This window comes from Pistacia vera, unplaced genomic scaffold (genome assembly GCF_008641045.1).
Source record: "Pistacia vera cultivar Batoury unplaced genomic scaffold, PisVer_v2 Contig150, whole genome shotgun sequence".
Taxonomy (NCBI): Eukaryota; Viridiplantae; Streptophyta; class Magnoliopsida; order Sapindales; family Anacardiaceae; genus Pistacia; species Pistacia vera.
This window is the reverse complement of record NW_022195577.1, coordinates 73,856-96,552: the sequence shown is the minus strand read 5'-3', so window position 1 is coordinate 96,552 and position 22,697 is coordinate 73,856. Positions and strand designations below refer to the sequence as shown.

Below are 22,697 nucleotides of genomic sequence, written 5' to 3'. Positions count from 1 at the left end.
ATCCTCTAACACTGAGTGGACACTGTCTTCATCCCGAAACCGGAAGATTAGAAAACCCTCGACCGTAGACTTCACATCTTCTAAGCCATAGGTTTTCCATGCTCGCAAGGCAATAGACTTGGCGGCATGGAAAGGCATAATGTAGCCCGAAAAGAAACCCAATATGCACCGGTACCAATAAGCGGAACTCTCAGCAATCAACTCATCTGGAATCAGTGTATCGGCTCATCGCCCACCACGTCAATGTTCACGAAATCAAGTCTGAAGCAGGTTTCTGAGTTTGTGATTTCCACCCTATCAGCCCAAGACGAAACAGGTGGAGGAGCAACCTGTTTGTCATCCCCCATTGGGGTTCTAGAAGCGGGACCCTCAGCCGGGCGCCTCTGACCATGCGGTGGCTGCGGCCGTAGAACAGACGGCTGCGTAGAATGAAGCAGGGGGGCTGCCTGCGGCGATAGTTGGCAACCTTGGTCGTCTTGGCAGGTCTGGTACCCATGGCGACTGTGGCGGCGCGGCTGTTTAAGAGAACAGCGTTTAATAATGGAGAGAACTACGTTTTCCCACCCAAGGTTCACTTTAAGATACTTTCCCACCCGAAATGTTTCAAAACGACACCTTTCCACCCAGATCTGTCAGTGAAAATGTAAAATCCATTAACCCATGTAAACAGTACAAAGACAAAAATAGGATTTTCGTCTCTTTTCTTCTTTCTCCTTCGCCACCTCTCTTCTCCTCCTCTTTTCTTATTCTCTTCTCTTTTGCCCCTCCGCGGTCTTTTTGGCTATATTTATTTGGCTCCGATGACCAATTTACCTTCAAAAGTAAAGAACATATTGTTTAAATAGTTTAAATAGATTGTCACCTCTTTTTTTTATGGTTTACATAACAAGCCAACATTCCCATTCAAATAAACAACTACAAAAGGGACATTATGTTTAAAAGTAATCCGTAAATTATGCCTGTTTCTATACAATGATCACCATAGCCTTATATAAAGATATATGGCGGAGCACCAGAGCAAGGAAGATGTTACTATCTTACTGACATTGTTTCCCTATCACCAAACATGTTTGCCTTAAGTCAGAGCAATTTGTAATCACTGTCATTCTTTGTAACACCAGCTGTAGGGAGAGGGAAAAAGAACAAGAATAATTGAGTTATTGTAAGATAGTATAACCATAAGCAGTAATCACGAATTTTTTCATTTATACGTAGCACAAATTTGATTAGCATTCCAAACAAAAGAAAATTTGAGATTTCAGTTGGGACTTTCTGTAAATCGATTCGTAGATACACTAAAATTTAGTATCTCCACCAGCTCCAAACCTGTCACCATGACCTTCACCCCTGCCTCCAGTTACTCCTCTGCCACCTATGCCTCCACCAGCTCCACCTTCTACACCCCCAACAACGCCAAAGCCACACCCATGTCCAGATCCTTCACCTAATCCACCCCCAAGTCCTCCAACCCCACCGCTCAAGAATGGCCTTGAGAAGCTTCAGACATCGGAAACATAATACCTAATATCTCCTTACATCTGCTGGCTTTCATGTCAACAAAAACTGCATCTTGACACCTAAATCTTGAACAATTTCCCCCCAAACTCACAATTACAAGTAGATTCCTGATCTTTTTAAATGCTTCGGCAATCACATTAACACTCAGAGAATTAGACCACCACCATCTTCTGCAAAGGGAATCACAAAATTCCCGAGGCAGTTTGTTGTAAATATTGTTCCTGCCAAGCAAGCCAAAGAGCAAATTTTCATAGTTCCCAAAATTCAAATGAAGCAAACACACTATTACAACCAATCTCAAAACAACAAATGAATGATAATGTTCCACACTTGTATGAGAGTTTCTGATCCATTCCATTGTGTCCTCCTCATGGTAAAGGAACTGCGAAACAATGTGGACAACAAAGTCAAGTACATGTCTCAAGGATTGTTGCACATCAATCTGTATGCTTGAAGCTGGGTTGGTGTTCCCCTCCTGGTAGATAAGCCAATCCACAAAAGATGACTGTGTGGTCAAGATATACCCGTGCCGCTGGATGCTAGACAACATAATCAAAAACCGCTCAATAAGATACAGAAAATTAGAAGGTGATATATAGCCTATCCTCCAGTTGGCATCATAAATATCTTTCAAAGCCCCAAAGAACTTCTGAACAAGTTCAATGTTATAGCATAATCCCATATTCCCAGAGAGGCTCTCTACAAATTTCTTCCATGGTGTATTTTCATTAAAACTTTTTGCAACATTCTCAAACACCTCATTATTCGGCTTACCAGACCCGAGAATCATAACTACCACACTACCAATCTGCCCATAAGATAACTGACTTCTCAAGCCAATATTTTGAAAAATAACTTCTTTAATTATATTCCTACAAGTATCAGTTCCTCTCAAAGAAATCAAGTTCCCTTTCAATGATTCTCGCCAGTCTAGAGGAAATATGAAGTCAAAGAATTGCTTCGTTGATAGTTCAACAAAATTTTGTAGTGCCTTAGTATCATAATGCTGGTGATGCAGAAACTTGGAATTCAAAAGAGATTTTGAAACTTCATAGATGTAAGTAGAATTTCTGACTTTGCAGAACACGGATGATGAATTCTCAAATGACTGCTTGCGAATGGCATCTAGATTTTCCAACACCTTCATACCAACAAAAAGTAACTCTGAACTCCAATAACTCCGAGCAGCAGAGACAAGCTTGCTGACATCAATTGAAACCAACTTCTCGCTCGTTTGAGCACATCTTTTGTCCACCTCTCTAATCCACTCTGCATCTGGGTTCAGCAAAAGATACTTGGTACCAAGATTGCTGTATTGCTTCCATACACTAAGGTAGTTCAAGCAGAAATCACCATAACTTCTGCAGTTGTTAACATCTCGTGTTTGCAGATGCTCAAGATACTCAAGTATCTTCACAATCATATTCTTCCAGTAATTCCAAAAGTAGACAAGGGTCTCAACAGAAACCTGGTTTCTATGAATTGTGTCTTCTGAATATGCTACGAGATCAGAAACTAATTCGTCTTCCCAACCATATTCAGAGGTACTCAAATGAAGATGGAAATCCAAAATGGTTCGGACAGATAATATTTCACCTCTGATACTCTGATGTCTCTTCGAAGCATTTAATTGATGACTCAGCATGAATAGGTTGCACTGCTCATTTGATAAAATGTCAGCTTCATTTTGAACAAATTCAGAAAATTGGTACGAGTCATTCTGCGCTAATGACTTGGCTTTTCCCAAAAGTTCTTCCTTTTCTCTAAACTGCTTCAAAGGCCAGCCTTTGCTCGCAGGTGACCATAGAGAGTTGGAAAGCACGTAATGAAGTATAAGTGCAGATGCTTCTCTGAAATTCCCAGCTTTCTGTAGCAAATCAGCTGCACGGAGAATATTGCCTCTCATTTTTGCAATATTTGCAGCATCCACGAAGTTTCCCAACTCTTCTTCCAGCAATAGAAGTTCATCAAAGCAATTCAAAGACTTCAAAAAGTTACGTTTCAAATCCACTGAATGAAAAGCTTTCACAAATTTCATCATGGATTTGCTATCTTTGAGCTCATGATGATGAAAAGCGCACCTCTCCAGAAAGTCTTGTACAATTTTGTTCATTTTTTCACTTCTTTGGACAGTACCAACATCTGTACTGGCATGTTGTTTCCAGTAATGGATGTATTTCAATCCAACATCAAAAAGCTTTCCTTTGGAGCAAACAGTCAGACATTCTGGCAAAAAATTACCCTTGGCATACACCTCTACTGCAAGCTCATAGCATCCTGCAAGACAAAAACATTCCCCCGCCCTTTTCAGCTCTGGTTCCTCACATTTTTCCAAATAAATCCTGCCTGTACGAACAAGAAATTGAAATCTTAACGTCAAATTTAGTAACCTCAAAGTGGAACATTATATAACATCTAGCACTTTTTGCCATTGACTACTATAACAAGGGCGAGAAGTTCCTGGAGAAAAAGAAAAAGAAAAAATTTATTATGGAAGAATATTATTGCAATAGGTCACACTCCGAAAAACTGGAAATAGGTCTCCAGTCCATTTGGAGCTCTCATCTTGGTGCAGAAATGGAACTAGCAATAAAGAAAGCTTCTAAACTCATTTCACACTAAACCTTCTGATAAGACTGCAACAATTTTACAGTAGATTGCATACCAAAACCTTCTTATAAAACAACAACTGCATCTGGAGAACATCTAAAAGAAATCTATGGTCTACTCTCAACAGTAGGTATGCTAAACATATCAAATTCCTGACGTCACAAAATATATCAGCAACAAACCATCAGATAGGAGAAACTTCTGAGATGATATCTAAATTTTCACAGTAACGATAATTAAGTAAAGAAGTATATCCACAACACTGCAGCACATAAAGACAGCAAGTTATATTCCATCAAAATAATCAATATCCAATTCATACCTGCTCTTTCATACTCTTCCAGCTCATAAAAACATTTGGCAGCAGAATTGGCCTTGTGTATGGCTTCAAATTTTATAGCAGCTTGCCTTAGTTTATTATTAGCCTCTTCAGGCTTCAAACTGCGGATGCGGTCAGCGTCAGCTTTAAGGGCAGTAGCTTTACACCTTTCTACCCAGTAAAAATCTTTAGCTCTTTCGAAGCATTTAGTTGCCATTTCATAGTTACGCTCATGAAACAGCTGGAAGTAACAAATAATTGCCAAAAGAGAAAAAATAATATTTAGTATCACCAAGAAAATTAAAGTGGCTCATGACTGAGATTTTTCGATGCAGCGTATATGATGCAGTCTATATATGAATGTCAAATGGCTCAGCTAGGAAAAGGGTACCAGAATTGGAGAGATGAAGATGAAAATAAATATTGTTAGCAGTAATGGAAGAGCAAAACGTATCAAATAAAAAGGTTTCACAATTTAAAGCGTGGCACTGACAGTAGACAACAACGATGAAAAAAAAAAAAAAAACCACCTTGATGCCCTGCGATTTCCACTCCTCTGGGGTACTCGCAACTTGCATTGCATGTGCAAATGAATCATCCAGCTGTTTGACTTCAACAAGAGACTTCTTCTTCCAATAGTCAAACATAGGTTTGGAGACTTCCTCCCTATCCTCCCAGATCCATAACCTTTGCCTTGTACGAGTGATGGCGACATACAGTTGCTTCAGTTCAGCACACAAGATGTTGTGTTTAGCTTCATTGAAGCTTGACCTAGGTGAAGTGGAGTCAAGCAAATTTTGTTCCTTCATATATTCATAAATCACTCTCCATTGATTCTTAAGATGTGATGAACCAAAAAAGTTGAATAACAGTACATCCTACGAAAGAAATAATACAAGTCATTAATGAAAAAAAATTAGGATTCATAGAAGTTACTGAAGAATAAAATAAGGACTTGGATAAATGAAGTGAAATCTTTTCAAACCAATCAATTTAGCAGTATTTAGCAATCAAATCCCCTCGTAAATTTTGAGGAGGGGATTTGATTCTAGATAGAAGTTCAATCTTATATTTCTCTAGGAATAGTTGCCAGAAGTCGCGATCTTATATTATTACCTGCATATGCCTTCTTACATTGTCCACGCTGAAGATGAAATGAAATGACAATTAAGGAAAATAGTCTGAAACTTACAAGTTTTAAGTTTTAACTAGATCACAAATGACCAATTCAGTAATAAGATCAAAACAGATTAGAAGAGTACTTAAGGGCATAGCATGAAGAATGGTATATCAAAAGCAAACTCTTTGTTTATTGCTCCAATAATAACAAAGACTTTTCAATAAAAATGAATCACCTGAAATTCAAGACCTTTGCTCTCTACTATGGTTAAAACAAGAGCTTGATTCCAACGCAGTCAAAAATAAACTTCTGAGCACAATCATCTCGTACTAATATCACCTGCTCTGCTCCAAAACCAACTACATCACCGCCAACATTTCCACTCTTTCCAAAAAATTTTATGATTGCATTTTCACCGTTGCCAGGTTTAAGCAAAATCGGAGATTCCCCATATATCATAGTAGTCTCAGGGTTTAAAACATCAACATAGGGACGGAAGAAACGGTAAAGAAGATCAATGATGCTCTGAGCTAACTTCAATACACCTGCATGGGTACGGAAGTTCTGGCTCAAGTTAAAAATATTTGAGAGTTGTCCTTTTTGTTCTCTGCCATCATGTTCATTGCTTCTTGTTCTTGATTCCAGTACAAACTTTTTGTAGAATAGATATCGTATATCTTCAAATTTGAAATCGATTCCCCTAGCAATTGTTTGTGCTGTATCACCAGAAAAAACAAAACCCTCTTCCACATTTTTGCAGATATATTTGAACAGAGCAATTTGACTCATTGTAAGATCCTGCATCTCGTCGACATAAACAAAATGAATTTGATCTCCCTTATATTTTCCTTTTTTAAGTCGATGATGAATATCAATTACCAGATCAGTCAAATCAAAATCACCATTTTTCATCGTCATTCTCTCATAGTTTTGAAATATCTCATATATCATCTCTCTCTGTTGCCTGCTCAAAATGGAAACTCTTCCCTCTGATAATTGGACATAAACTTCTCGACTCAGTTTACCGTCACCAAACTCCATGGATCGCAGGCCTCCTTTTATGTGAGATATAATCTCAGTGAAGACCCTTGAAGAATCAAGCTTCTTTGTTAGTTGTTCATTAAAACGTGGCCAGTAAAATGAACTAAACCTGTCATAACTAACTTCCTTTTTCCTCATAATTGTGTATAAGGAATCTGATCTTAAACTCTGACTTTGGGCACCAGAATGTTTCCTTTTGTCTCGGAATCTCTCAAAATATGAATTGCCTATTGTACCATCCAGCATCATCAAGAACTTATGAAATGTTAAAACAAGAGGGTATGACTTAGGCAGAATGTCTACAAAAGAATTTGGGATATCTTTGAATTGCGCTGCATCATCAATATCATCCATGTCAAGTAAACTGCCTTCTACTAGAAACTTCTCACCCAGGGCAGAGCTGCACGCATTACAAGTACTATCATTAGCCACAAACCTTAAATGAAATGAGAAAAGCAGACTGCAAGAGCTATTCTTATGGAAAACCCACAAACCTTTTCAAGTGAGAAATGTGTTGCTTTACAGCAAAACACAGTTTAGGACTGACTGTCACAAAAAGTTGGCGCAAGATATCCGGTTTCTCCTCTCCAAGGCCCTTCTCAAGCTCATTTGTCTGGGTAGTATGCAGATGCTCATGATAATCAACTCCATAGAATCCTTTAGTTGCCATGTGATGTAGTTTTGCTTTCTGAAATAATTTCATGGTCAACACAGTAGTTTTCCCTATACCTGACCGACCAAGTATGAAGGTGCTTTTAGGAAAAAGAATCATCTCCAACTGTTCATCTGTTACTTCAAATGGAAGATCCAACTCTCTACCATCACGGTCGAAAAGTAGGTGGTTCACTACACCTGATGATAAAGAGTAGAATTTCATCAACAACAAACTATCAGATTACCTTCGAATTCTCAACATAACTCATACTATCTGAAGCAGCTCCACTTAAGTCACTTCCACTCTTAGTGTCAGCAAGATTCTTGAAATGAACAATTTCTGAAGAGCCTGCCCAAGTCTTGGGAACTTCCAAATTCCTAGTCAAAAACAAAATAATAAATAAAGTCAAATGAAATGTTTGCCAGTCAGTATAAGAGGAAACAAATATATTTCTTCAACAGAACTGAAAATAGTAGACATACCTTTTAATATATTTCTCTTTGCAACGGTTGATGTAATCATTAGTGTACCTAACAAATATATCATCCAAACGTTTTACCAATTTTGAAACATCCTCCAAAGGCAATATATCCTAGACTTTCAGAACTTGCATGTAATTTGATTCCTTTACTATGTCAATTGTGCAAATTGTATAGAGACCTTCAACTTTGAATTGCTTAATAATGTGCAAAGAGGTTTCGCAAACAAAATCTATGTTCCTCCTCTTAGGTCGCCAGCCACTTAAAAGTTTCAGTAGAAGGTTAATAACTGATTTCTTTTCGCGGTCTGACGTCATTTTTTTAAAGGATTTCAAGAAATTATCACTAAAAACAACCTGAGAAATAAGAAAAGGATCACTTAAAAATATCAGCACTAACCATGGTAGGAAAAATTGAATGACAAAGCAAGTAAAGCGATGGAAATTATATACCTTCCACTTTTGATCTCTGTAAAGTGTACTATCAGCATTCAGCAATTCATCCAACTCATGAAGCTCTTTTTTGGCCTATAATATAGCTTTGGCCATATCCTTATCTTCATCAACATTAAAGAAACAACACCGGTCCTTAGCATCACGGATTAAGATTTCCCAAACAGATTCACCATGAGTTAAGGTTCTTTCATTCCCCAAAATCCATAAATAGTGCCTAGAGAAAGGGATAGTAGTTATTCACCGTAGTTAGTAAAATGAAACAAACACAATGAACAATATTTGCATATATACCAAGCCCTAGTAAGTGCAACGTTGATTCTCTGTGGCTTGGACAAGAATCCAATTGATCCACTTCTGTTACTTCTCACAGTGGAAATTATAATAATGTCCTCCTCTCCTCCATGAAACCCATCAATTGACTTCACTTTTACAGTAAAGCCATCACTGTTCTCATACTTGCCTCCCAAGTTTTTCTTGAATTGCTCCTACTTGAGCGCTGTAAGGTGAGACTATGCCAATGCTCAGCTTCTGGTTTGAGCCATTCCATGCAAACGCAAACGCAAACGCAAACGCAAACGCAAATGCAATGAAGAAAACGAGGAATCTGTAGTACTTCCACTTCAAAAGAATCTAGCACATTTACCTTTGCTTTTTCTTTGGGAACTCCATGCAAATGCAAATGCAATGAAGAAAACAAGGAATCTGTAGTACTTCCACTTCAAAAGAATCTAGCACATTTACCTTTGCTTTTTATTTGGGAATATTTCTTAAAGCAAATTCAAGAGACCAAAAGTCTCCTAATTCTCTTTCACATAATTAATTCGATTCTGACATGTTCATATTCCGAGAATAAAGATAAGTTAAAAATTGATTAAAAGAATTATTCATTTATTATCTTTTTTATATTTTACTATTAACAAATTCTCATTTTAAGTCAAGATTTTTTTAAGTAGAATTATAAATGGGAACGAACTATTGACATATTTTAGGACCCCTTTGTCGAGAACTAATAAAAAAGATGGTAATTGATTTGTTGTTTTGAGTTTTTGAAAATTATTCTTGAATCAGAGATCAAATCGGCCCTTAATTCAAATAGTAAATATAAAACTAAGGCTAGCATTTATCATGAAATATTAAAAACACGAAATTATTTGTTCTTACAACCAGAAGACTCACAAACTTGGCCATTTCAATTTCACACCACAACTTGTAGTAGATGGTAATCAATTTCAGAAATAGGAATTCTGAGATTTGCCTTACTCAATAGCTGATTCAAGTGAGGCTCCACTGTTTGGGAATTATAAGTTATATAAGATACTCCCCATCTTACTGTCAATAGCTGATTCAAGTGAGGCTCCACTGTTTGCCTTGTTGACTGCAACCTCTTGCAAACTTCTCTAATTGTTGAAACGTTGTTCTTCACTTGCTGACCACTGAAATTAATTATTTTTTAAAAAAAAAATATTAAGTGGTTAAATGGGTTTAAAATAATCTAACCACGAAGTAAATACAAATGCAAAATGCCATGCAACAACTTCGAGTTATAACCAGCAATTGGCAAACAGATGCCAAAATTTGGGATGATATTGTAAAAACTAAAGCACCATATTTAAACAGACCTTCCATCTAATACAGCATAAAGTTGCTTCAATTCTTTAAGCATGCTGACTGCTTCATCCATTTGGCTTTTCAAAGGGTTCTTCTGAACGTTTCCACATTCCATTGCAGCAGTTAAAAGGCAAATACATTTGTCTACATCCAACTGTAAAATCACAAAATAATAAATCCAACGCTCATCATTCAACTGATGTGAAAAAAGAAATTGCACTACCTTAACTCTTGGGGCATTCAACAAAATGCTCTTTTGATCTTCTGCATTTCCTATCAAATCTCACACTTCAAGTGTTTCCGAGAAAACTCCAGGGTCCATGAGCAGTTTATTCTCATTTAGGGTCTGGGTGATTGAATCCTTATCTAGAAGGACAGAAGAATTGAACTCTTTCCTTGGCCACGACAGTCTGATGAAGGGATATTCTTGTGAAAATCAGCAGCTTTCAGTTTAGCTCCAGAATGACTATTAGTGTTTAGTGCCGGTGAATACTAAAGAAAAGATGAAAATGAATTTGAGTTAAGAGAAAGTCTTTTTTCATTACAATGCATATTACAATTTATACAACCAAAAGGTTACTGTTACACCAACTAAAACAGACAATTGATCAGATTTGAAATTTAAAACTAAGGTTTATGATATGAATGAACACCTGTGTGCTCTGCTCACGGTGCAGATCCAACCCTCTCTCAATTCAGGGTATTGAGAATACCAAACGACTGTTAGCAAAACTCATTCAATGCCTCTTCCAAAACAACTCATGGTTCCATATAGGCAACCACGTACAACCTCGGAAACATGCATGTCCCATAATAATGAAAAACATTAACCATGAAAGAAAAACAACCAAACAGAGAAAAGTAAAATAGCCAGTAAAACAATAAATGATAATGAGATCAAATCTTGTGAATCAAGCAACGTAATCGGCCAACTTAATATTCGGTTTGCTGGTTCTTGTGCTTCTTCTATGTGATGTCATGACCTCTTCTATATTCGTATCATTCGCCCCCCCTGTGAGAATAACCTTGTCCTCAAGGTTGGAAGTTTGGAAACTGCTCTTTAATAGTAGAAATGGGCTCCCACGTAGCATCCTCTTCAGGTAATGTAGTCCAACGAATTAAAACCTCCCTTACTCTGCCACTTGCACTTTGAAGCCATCGTCCACCCAAAACAGCATCCGGTTGTAACAATGGTAAACCATCATCAGCATATGGAGGTAAAGTTGGCTGCACAACCCATGGTCCCCTAGTCGACGCTTCAAGAGAGCAACGTGAAAGACATGATGGATTTTGGCATCAGCAAGCAATTGATGTCAATAAGCAACATTACCAATACGTTCAATAATTTGATAAGGACCGAAAAACTTGCTGGCCAACTTTTGATACAGACGTTTAAGAACAAAGTGTTGGCGATACGGCTGTAATTTTAAATAGACCCAATCTCCTATCGAAAAGACTTTTCACGTCGCCCTTTATCAACCTGTTGCTTCATCCGATTGTGAGTAATGTCCAAGTTAACTTTGAGTTGGTGAAGAATACCATCTCTAGAAAGTAAAGTGCTATCAACCTCAGTGACGGCACTAGAACCAGGAACATATGAATTCAAAAAGGGTGGTGGACGACCATATAACGCTTCAAAGGGTTTCATGTGAATGGAGCTATGGAAAGAAGTATAATATGAAAATTCAGCCCAGGCAAGATAAGCTTCCCAACGTTTCGGCGTTGCATGAACAAAGCAACGGAGATATTGTTCTAAACATCGATTGACAACTTCGGTTTGGTCGTCCGTCTCAGGGTGATAAGCAGAACTGGTGTGCAATGTTGTACCTTGCAATCGGAAAAGTTCTCGCCATAAGTGACTCATGAAAATTCAATCACGATCGCAAACGATGGATGTAGGAATGCCATGAAGCTTGATGATATTTCTAACAAAAGCATCGGCTACATCCCTAGCACTGTAAGGATGGGCATGTTGATGAAGATGATATTATGCTAGAAACTCATGAAGTTGGTTACATTTTTGTAATACTGGAGCTGCATATTCTAGCTGCAAAAATCTGGTGTTCTGTTGCTGTTAGTTTCTACTGTAATGCACCAGCATGTCTTTAATTATTATAATGTATATCTTAGGTGAATTCAGCTAAAAATATGTTGTTGATTAGGTGTTAATGTAATGTGATGTGTTTGTAGTAGTTAGTAAAGTATGGTTGTTTAATTTTGATTGTAAGCCTGTTGTAGAGTAGGTGTAACAGCAGTGCAAACCATGTTTTATATTCAGCATTTTTTGTTCAATGAAACAAAATTCCCGCATGCAACATTCTTCAGTGTGTGTGCCAACATAACAGCTACATTTTTCCTTAGAATTCTCCAGCTCCAAAACCATCAGGGCAAGAGCAATGAAATGAGCATACTTTGTGAGACGATCAACAACTACAAAAATAGCATCTTTGCCAGCTGACTTAGGGAGACCAACGATAAAATCCATAGACACATCAGTTCATACACCCGAAGGAAGACGCAATGGCTCAAGTAGGCCAGCAAGGGAGCGAGTATCATATTTGTTGCACTGACAAGAATCGCGCTGTTGGACATGTAATTTGACATCTCGTTTCATACCCCTCCAATTAAAAATAAAAGACAAACGTTTATAGGTGCGAAGAAGGCCAGCATGCCCACCCACTAGGCTTTCATGAAACTCATGTAAAAGAGATTGCTTAAGAGCTGGAGAATCAGGCACCATAATTCGCCCTGCACGCATGATACAACCATCCTTCAATACGTGGCCCTCTACAGATAATGGATCATCTTTCAGTTGCTACATAATAGGACCCAAAACTGAATTACGTTTGGTAGTAGCCCTTAATTCACGCCAGACTTCCCAAATAGGACCAGAGATGGCATGTAGTTCAGATCCCACCCACTATGAGATAGTGCATCCGTCGCATTATTTTCTCTCCCTAGTTTATAAATAATCTCGTAATCAAATCCCAAAAGTTTAGCAATCCATTTTTGTTGCTCAGGAGTAGTAATACGCTGCTCAAGCAAATGATGCAAACTTCATTGATTAGTGCAAATTTTAAACTTTCTTCCTAACAAATATGGTCTCCACAACTTAATTGCCTCCAAAATCGCCAACATCTCTTTTTCATATGTAGACCACGCTAATTTTGCAGGTCGTATTGCCTTACTAAGAAAGCAATCGGTTTTCCATTCTGAGAAAGCACCGCGCCCACACCCAATCCAAAAGCATCTATTTCAATTATAAATTCTTCCAAACAATTAGGAAGTGCCAAAACTGGCGTAGAAGTCATAGCATTTTTCAAATTATTAAAAGCATCTTCGGCTTCATCATTCCATGTGAACTGCCCCTTCTTTAACAACTGAGTTAATGGCCAAGCAATAAGACCATAATTATGCACAAACTTATGATAATATCCGGTAAGGCCAAGAAAACCTGGCAACATAGTAACTATCTTGGGTCGTGGCCAATGAATCATAGCTTCAATTTTTTGTTGATCGACTCTCACACCCTTTGTGGTAATAATATGACCGAGATACTCGACTTCAGTTTGGCCAAAAATACATTTCGATGGCTTTATATAAAAAGAGTGCGCAACCAATATATCCAATGTAATCCGAAGATGTACAAGATGATCCACCCAAGATTTATTATAAATTAAGATATCATAAAAAAAAACTAAGATAAAGTGACGTAAGTGCACCTTAAAAATGGAATTCATAATGGCTTGAAAAGTCGAAAGCGCATTGCACAATCCGAAGGGCATTACTAAATATTCAAAACGGCCATGATGAGTCCAGAACGCCGTTTTGTGAACATCGTTAGGATGAACACGAATTTGGTGATAACCCGCTCGTAAATCAAGTTTGGAAAAATAAGTCGCACCAAACAACTCATCCAACATATCCTCAATGGTTGGGATTGGAAAATAATCTTTGATAGTCGCCTCATTCAGAGCTCGATAATCTGTACAAAACTGCCACGTACCATCTTTTTTTTTTACGAGCAAAAATGGCGAAGAAAAAGGACTCGTATTCGGTCGAATCAACCCTGTTGCTAACATTTCCTCAACTTGACGTTCGATCTCATTTTTTTTGGAAATGGGCGTAACAATAAGAAGCCACATTCATGGGAGTAGACTCATCCTTTAACAAAATTCGATGATCACATTCACGCATTGGAGGCAATGTTTTTGGGGTCTCCAAAACTTGGGAATATTCTGTTAATTGATGCTTGATTTCATCGGCAACAACTGGTATACTAGATTGTTGAAATTCAGCTTCACCCTTAATAGCTGTTAGATAGAACATCTCGGCACCCTGTTTCCATTCCTGCAATAACAAATTAGCATCGACCAACCTCGAAGGCCCAACTGATTCGGCCTTAATGACATATTTTTGATTGTCCACTGTAAATTGCATAGACCGCTATGCATAATTATGCCCCACATATCCCAGCCCTTCAAGCCATTGATAACCCAAGATGAGATCCAAACCTCGGATAGGAAGTCCGAATAAAGCAGTTTCAAAATCAAATCCTTGGATTGAAATCGGCACCATATCATATCTCACATGGCACTCTAATTTATCACCGCTAGCAATTCGAACACAAAATGGAATAATAGGAGTAACCGCCAGATTTAATCGACTGACCACGAATTGGTTGATAAAATTATGGCTTGAGCCACTATCTATTAACGCATTAAGTTCTTGGTGATGAATCACATCTCGAACCCACATGGTACGATTGCCCAAACTCCTTGATATAGCATGCAAAGAAATAAGGGGATTGGTTGGAAAATCTATAGCCACCAATTCTTTTTCAGCTTCAGCTTCCGATGCCAACAGAATTTCTGCCTCAATTAAACATGTCTAAGCTTGACACCTATGGCCAGTGGTAAATTTTTCATCACAGTTAAAACAAAGATTCTTCTCACGCTTCACTCTCATCTCTTCAAATGATAAACGCTTTACTGTCGAAGATGGTAAAGGCTTTACACTAACTGGCGCAGGATTGGACGTAGTTGGAATTGTAGGACTCGGAATACGATTAGTATTATGGAAATTTCCCACAACCTTTTTTGTTTTCTGCAACTTCTCATCTTGATGTTTAGCCAAGTCTATAGCCCTTTGTAAACTCTTTGGTCAAAACATTCACACCTTAACTGCTATTGCCGCCTTTAGTCCACCCATAAAAGCACCAAGAGGCGCTTTCTTTCGACACCCTGTCACTCGGTTAGCCAATTTCTCAAACTCCTACAAATACGCCCAGAAAGAACCTGTTTGTGAAATCTTACTGAGTGCTTTATCATAATCTTCAAAATCAGTTGGCCCTAAACAACGGAGAATTCCTTCCTCAAATTGACGCCATGAAATGGTCTTCCATAGTGGGAACAATTATACCATTGCCACCATTGATTTGCCTCACCTTCTAAATGAAAAAAAGCTAACACCACCTTCTTTTTACCCTAAATCTCCTGAGTAGAAAAATACTGCTTCGTACGATCGAGCCAAACAGTGGGGTCTTCTCTTACAAATCGTGGAAAATCAAGTTTCACCCAAGAATGCATTCGTAGGGTCTGGGGCTTATCTTTCTCTCTGACGTTACCCTCCTCTGAACTTGTATCAGATGCTTGACAGGAAAAAGATATTTCACTCTCATCCTCAACAGAATCAACTTGCTCAGAATCCTCAGAGTTCGAAAAAGATGATCGTGACCTTTTGGAAGACTTACGATGAAGCCCCTACGATGACGATCATTCCAACTTGATGATCGGGTGTTGGATTTAGTCAACTCCAGGAGAATGGACTGATTCGTTACACTCATCTCTTGCATAATGAGACGTAAGTCGAAAACAACTTCTTCAAGTTGCTCCAAATGAACCTTGTTGGTCTTTGCTGGATCAACCATTGACAGCGGAAGAAATGAATCATAAATGCTCTGATACCAATTGATATGTATGACCACCTATGTGCTCTGCTCACAGTGCAGAACCAACCCTCTCTCAATTCACGGTATTGAGAATATCAAACAACTGTTAGCAAAACTCATTCAATGCCTATTCCAAAACAACTCATGTTTCCATATAGGAAACCACGTACAACCTTGGAAACATGCATGTCCCATAATAATGAAAAACATTAACCACGAAAGAAAAACAACCAAACAGAGAAAAGTAATAATAGCCAATAAAACAATAAATGATAATAAGATCAAATCCCATGAATCAAGCAATGTAATCAGCCAACTTAATATTCGGTTTGCTGGTTCTTATGCTTCTTCTACTTGATGTCATGACCCCTTCTATATTCATATCAGTTTACAACAAATACATCCTTAATCTTAGCTGATTGCACCTAAACATGTCACTAAAAATCAACCACCATAGCAACTCCATTCATGGCAGACAGAGGAGACAGCAACAGTTCTTTGGTGCCAAAAACTTATTCAAAAACAAATTGAATTTCCAACCAAATTTCCTGCAAATTATCCCTGTTTCAACACTCCTCCTTGATAATTTTGCTGGAAACACCAAGTCTGAGCCTAAAGTCTTCAAACTTGGTTTTGGATAATCCTTTAGTCAAGATGTCAACCACTTGATCATCACCACTACAGTGAACCAGTTTAACTTCCCCTTCTTGTTCAGCTTCTCTCACTACATGGAACTTGATCTTTATGTGTTTAGTCCTTCCATGATGGACTAGATTTTTAGCCATAGCCACAGCCGACTGGTTGTCACACATAATTACAGTAAGATGTCTCTACTTTAATTTCAAATCTTCTAAAAATTTTCTCAACCAAATAGCTTGGTTCACAGTAGTTGCAGCCAAAATGTATTATGCTTCTGCTGTGGATTGTACCACAGTTTCCTATTTTTTTGAAAGCTAGCAAATTGCACCATAATTCAAGAAGAAAGCATACCCATAAGTGCTCTTCATGTCTTCCATAGAACCACCCCAATCACTATCAGAAAATCCCTTTAATCCAAAGTTTTCTAACCTCCTAAACCACACTAGAAAGTTGGTGCTCCCTTTTACATATCTTAGCACTCTTTTTGCAGCTTTGAAATGTGTTTCCTTGGGCTGATTCATAAACCTGGACAGTAAACTTGTAGCAAACATGATATTAGGTCTAGTTGCTATTAAGTATAGCAAGAGCCAACCAAGCTCCTATACTGCCCTTCATCAACATTTTTTGCATCATCATCCTTTGACAGCTTTTCATTAGGAACCAGTGGAATGTCCATTGATTTGCAATTCTCCATATTGAATTTCCTTAGAACTTCAATTTCATACTTCTCTTGATTAACAAAAATTCCAGCTGAGCTTTGATAAACCTGCATCCCCAAGAAAGAAAGCCATTTCACCTAAATCTGTCATCTCAAACTCATCAAACGTGGATTTCTTGAATTCCTCCAGCTGAGTTGGTTTGCTTCCTATCAGAAGTAGATCATCAACATACAAGGAGATAATCATCACATCTTCATCAATCTCTCTAACACAAAATGTGTGCTCATTTGGACTTCACACAAAATCCAAACTCAATAGGTGATCATTGATTCTGCTGTACCAGGCCCTTGGTGCCTATTTCAGGCCATACAAGCCTTCTTTAGGAGATAAACTTTATCTTCTTTTCCTTTGATTTTGTACCCTTCCAGCTATTCAACATATATCTCCTCATTTAGCCATCCATTGAGAAAGGCTAATTTGATGTCTAACTGAAAAATTTTCTATGCAAACTGTGCTGCCACTACAAGTAACAACCTAATTGTGTCATGCCTTGCAACTGGTGCAAAGGTATCCAGGAAGTCAACTCCATACTGTTGAGCAAAACCTTTGACAACCAGCCTAGCTTTGTGCTTAAGGACTGAGCCATCCGGGTTGAGCTTCTTCTTGAAAATCCATTTAACTTGGATTACTTTTGTTCTGAGGTTTGTCTACCAGGTTCCAAGTTTGGTTCTTCTCAATCATTGCCAGCTCCTCCTTTATGGCAGCTCTCCAAACCTCTGATTTTGCGGCTTCAAAGTAACATGTTGGGTCAAGTGAAGCCATGTTACATCTCTTATAAACCTCAACTAAAGGTCTAGTACCTCTAACCGAGAGTTCTTCTTCTGCATCACTCTTATCATCCTCAATAATCTAAGCACCTGCAGCTTCTGTCCATTTTGGTTTTGTCTCCACATCAGCTCTATTTTCTTCCTAATTCCAAACTCCATCCTCATCTATTTTGACATCCCTAGAAATCTGAATTTTTTTTGTTTCTAGAACATACACCCTATAGGCTTTTGATTGACTACTATAACCAATAAAAATGCCAATTAAGGTCTTCTCATCCAGCTTGGATCTTTTTGCTGCTGGAACCAAAATGTAACATATGCTTCCAAATACTTTGAGCCTATCTACTGCTGGTTTAACTCCATACCAGGCTTCATAAGGTGTTTTGCTATCTAAGGTTTTTGTGGGAAGCCTATTGAATAGGAACACTGCTGTGTTGACAGCTTCTGCCTAAAAATTCTTTGGCAACCTCTTCTTTGCCACCATACACCTTGCCATCTCTACAACAGATTTGTTCTTCCTCTCACTAACTCCATTTTGTTATGGAGTGTAGGGGCTGCTATATTGATGCCTAATTCCAGCTTCCTTGCATACTTGTTCAAACTCTTGAGAAGTGTATTATGTACCATTGTCACTTCTCAAGATTTTTATAGTTCTTCCAGTTTGGTTTTCCACCAGCTACTTAAACTGCTTAAATACACCAGCAACCTCTCCTCTTTGCTTCAAAAAATACACCCAACATATCTTGGACCAGTCATCTATAAACAATATAAAATACCTACTTCCACTCAATGACAAGGTTTCCATAAGACCACACACGTCTGTATGAATGAGCTAGAGTTTTTCAACTGCTCTCCAGGCTTGGTTTACAAGGAAGGACTACCTACTCAGCTTGCCGAGTTGACAAGCTAGACATACAGTTTTACTTTTCTCTATTTTAGGCAGATTCTGGACCAATTTCTTGGTCTGATTTCCTTGAGACCTTGATAATGAAAGTGACCAAGTCTCTTATGCCATTTCTCAAGCTCATCTACCCTTACATTACAAACTCTATTTTCAGTTCTTTTCAGCTTAATGGGGAAGCTTTTCCCCACCATTTTAACTTTCATCAGCTCACACCCCTTACTGTCCAAAATTTGATACATTTGATTCTCAAAATGCAAGACATAATTGTTTTCTAACATTTGTCCTACACTTAAAAGACTTTGACTAATTTCGGGTGCATAGAGTACATTAGAAATGAGTAATGTACCTGTGAAGGTTTGGACTGCAACATCTCCCTTTCCCTTTACTTGTACACAGTCACCATTTGAAATCTTTATCCAAGATCAATGTGCTGGATTTAATTTGACAAAATCCTGCAGGTGTGGGGTCATATGGTTTGTACATCCACCGTCAACCAACAAGCCTTCATAGCTTGTTGGTGTTGCACTGTAGGAGGCTACAAACAACTGTTATGTCCCTTGTTCAGGTTGTTGATCATCTATCACCTGTGCTTGCTGTTGGGGCTGCTCTCCTTTATTCTTGCAAACCCTCTCCATATGGCCAAATTGTTTGCAGGCCCTACACTGTATCCCTGGCCTAAACCAGCATCTTTTCTCAGAATGCCCCTTCCTTTTACAATGAGAGCAAGGCGGATATTCCTTCATCCCACCTGGTTTTCCCCATTGACCATTGCTTATTTCTTTCTCCTTCTTATCACTAGCATATCTCCTATTGTTCCCCTGAACTGATTTACTTTTATAAGTTGTCACCATTGCACCCTCACCTACATCTTCTTGCCTCAAGAGCCTTCTTTGCTCTTATACTTGTAGCGTATGAACCAACTCCGTAAGAGTAACCTGCCCTATTGTTAGACCGATCGTCACAGTCTAAAAATTAAACCTAAATACCGTAGTAGCGGTAAGCAGGATCGAATCCACAGGGAGCAAGACTAACAACCTAATGTATTTTAAGTAGCGGAAATGAAATTGGCAATGGATTTATGAAACTAAATAGACTAAATGCAAATAATGAAATAGTGCAATTAAAACTAATAAAAACTTTATAATAAAAATGTTGCCGTTACGGTTTTGGTTCGACACAAGACCGACTCACACAATTCTTCTCCACCCTCTACGATCCCCTAAACCTACAAGGCAAGGTAAATCAATGAAATGGTTTCCCGACACTCTAGGTATAATCTATCCTGTCTCACCCGATCACTCAAGTTCGATTGGTTAAAGACTATCATTGAACGTCGATAAACGCTACAAGGCAATACCACTAGTTGGTACGCGATTAACAAATACAATTTGTCAACACGTAATATCCAATCAACCAACTTCACAATAAACGCAACAATAGTAGAAATTAAATTAAATCCAAACACAACTCAATTACAATCGATGCGAAGTAATGTAAGCAATATTCATCATTTAATTATTCCAAACCAACGTTTATCATTCAGCAAGTTCTATGAAAACATTAAATCACAATGGACAACAATATTCATCACAAGTTATGCCCAAATCATATTAAAGTATCGAAATCAATCATGAAACGAAAACAAATATAATCCGAAGCACAATACTACCAAATGTCCTATAATCGGGCTCATCCAACTAGTCGAGAGCTGATGAGGAGAGTCGTGGAGTCAATCCCGATCTCGCCTATGCCGTAACAGACAACCGGGAGCTTAGCCGCTCATGGTGGTGATGACGGAGGCCGAAACGGTGGAAACGGAGCTGACCATGGCGGAGAGGAGGTAACCGACAGCGATATGGTGCGAAAAAGGGGCGAAAACGACCAACGGACAGCCCGGAATACGAACAGCCGCGGTTCGCCGGAAAACGTTAATTTTCCGGCGGGTCTCTGGAAAACGGTGGCGGAAATGGGATCCGAAGGTACCGATGGAAAGCTCTGGTGATGGGGAGTTCAGATCAGGTCCCGGGGAGGTGAGAAGTCACCGAAAATGAGCAGGATCTGGCCTGGAAGATGAAGAGTCGCGACGGCAAAACCGTGGATTTCGGCGGTTTTTGCGGCGGCTGAAGCTTGGAAATGCTGGATCCGGCTATGGGGAATGAAGATCTACCCTTGGGGAGCTGGAACGTCACCGGAAAACGGCCAAAACTGGCCAGGAAGACGAAACGACGCGGTGGAAGACGAAGCGTCGTGGCGTGGTGGTTCTCGGTGGTGGTTTGCCGGGATGATGATGATCTGTGGTCGAGGAAGTCGAAGAGTCGCCGGAGGTGGAAGACGAAGGGTCGCCGGAGGTGGAAGACGAAGGGTCGCCGGAGGTGGAAGACGAAGGGTCACCGGAAAACTCTATGGATGGCAGCCTACTGTTCACGCGATCTGCACTTTTTGTTTTATAGAACACATTGCAAAATTTCAGTTTAGTCCCTGCATAATTGAAAATTGACAAAATCAGCCCTTTAAAACATGACATTTTACCCCCTAAACAGCATAAATGAGACAAAATCACCCTTAATCCATAAACCACAACCTAATATCAACTCATATACTTTCCAAAATCATTCCAAACATGTTAAATTCATAAGAAAAATATTAGGAAGTGATTTTCATGAATAAATTCATAAATTCTTTAATTGTCTCAATATACTTCAATTTAATCACAAATGGGGTATTTTTATCACCAAAATAGAGTCACTTTCATGACTCTAACACCTATATCCCTTAAGTCCTCAAGAGAGGAGATTTTGGACTCAAATCTTTCTGGCAAGCTTTCCAAGACTTTCTCCACTACTCTCACGTTAACTCCACTCCCAGGAGCCTTATTTTGTTAACAACACTCATTAACATTACAACATAATCCTTAACCTTCTCTGATTCTTGTATCATCTGCATCTCAAACTCTCTTCTTAAATTCAACACCTGCATATTCCTTGTTGTGTTGCTTCCCATATATTCCTCTCTCAACTTATCCCATGCCTCCTTTGGAGTTTCATATGCCATAGTCCTTGTGAATACAAGGTCTGTTACAGTAGCATGGATGTGGGATAGGGCTCTCGGTGCTTTGGCAGCTTCTTCCTTATGCATTCGCACCTGATTCAAAGTAGGATTTGATCCCAACAGTGGTGGCTACCTATTTTCTTCCACATACTACCACAGCCCCTGACCCTGGAGAAAAGCTTTCATTTTTATAGCCTATATATGATAATGTTCCCCATTAAACACTGGAGGTGACACCATGGCTGGTAAAGCAGCCATTGATTCAGTTTAGATGTTTGAAGCAAGAAAAATAAGAAGGTTGGAACAGAATGTTCTTGAGCTGAGATGGGAGGTGTTCTTGAGCTGAGATGGATGATTGACTGCAGGAGAGATTTTAAGTTTTTTAGTGTGGCTCTGATACCAATTGTTGGTGTTTAGTTCCGTTGAATACTAAAGAAAAGATGAAAATGAATTTGAGTTGAGTAAAACTCTTTTTTCCATTACAATGCATATTACAATTTATACAACCAAAATGTTACTGTTACACCAACTAAAACAGACAATTCAAATTTGAAATTTAAAACTAAGGTTTACAACAAATACATCCTCAATCTTAGCTAATTGCACCTAAACATGTCACTAAAAATCAACCACCACAGTAGCACCATTCACGGCAGACAGAGGAGACAACAGTCGTTCTTTGGTGCCAAAAACTGATTCAAAAGCAAACTGAATTTCCAACCAAATTTCCAGCAAATTATCATTGTTTCAACAATGACCTTGAGAAGCTTCAGGCTTTGGAAACATGACACCTAATATGACACGACCCGCCTCGACCCTCCCTACCCCATAAGCTCCGGGCGCACCTATGAGACTCGGGCGGCCG

At 38.7% G+C, this 22,697-nt stretch overlaps 1 protein-coding gene and 1 long non-coding RNA gene across 2 annotated transcripts; both read right to left on the bottom strand.

Annotated features, from left to right (window-relative positions):
- Positions 1 to 212: 212 nt before the first annotated feature.
- On the bottom strand, positions 213 to 8,744 carry LOC116124172. Its single transcript, XM_031409887.1, is given in 13 exon segments — positions 213 to 615; positions 1,327 to 1,396; positions 1,522 to 3,864; positions 4,451 to 4,688; positions 4,978 to 5,325; positions 5,803 to 5,852; positions 5,855 to 7,008; positions 7,103 to 7,296; positions 7,508 to 7,640; positions 7,746 to 7,855; positions 7,970 to 8,098; positions 8,195 to 8,269; positions 8,658 to 8,744. Coding segments are annotated over 13 exon segments (5,334 nt in total).
- A 772-nt stretch (positions 8,745 to 9,516) lies between these two features.
- LOC116124147 lies at positions 9,517 to 10,116 on the bottom strand. The gene is made up of 3 exons (XR_004127174.1): positions 10,029 to 10,116; positions 9,817 to 9,959; positions 9,517 to 9,630 (listed from the first exon to the last, which is right to left on the bottom strand). It is a non-coding gene; the product is annotated as an uncharacterized LOC116124147 (long non-coding RNA).
- Between the last annotated feature and the right edge of the window lie 12,581 nt (positions 10,117 to 22,697).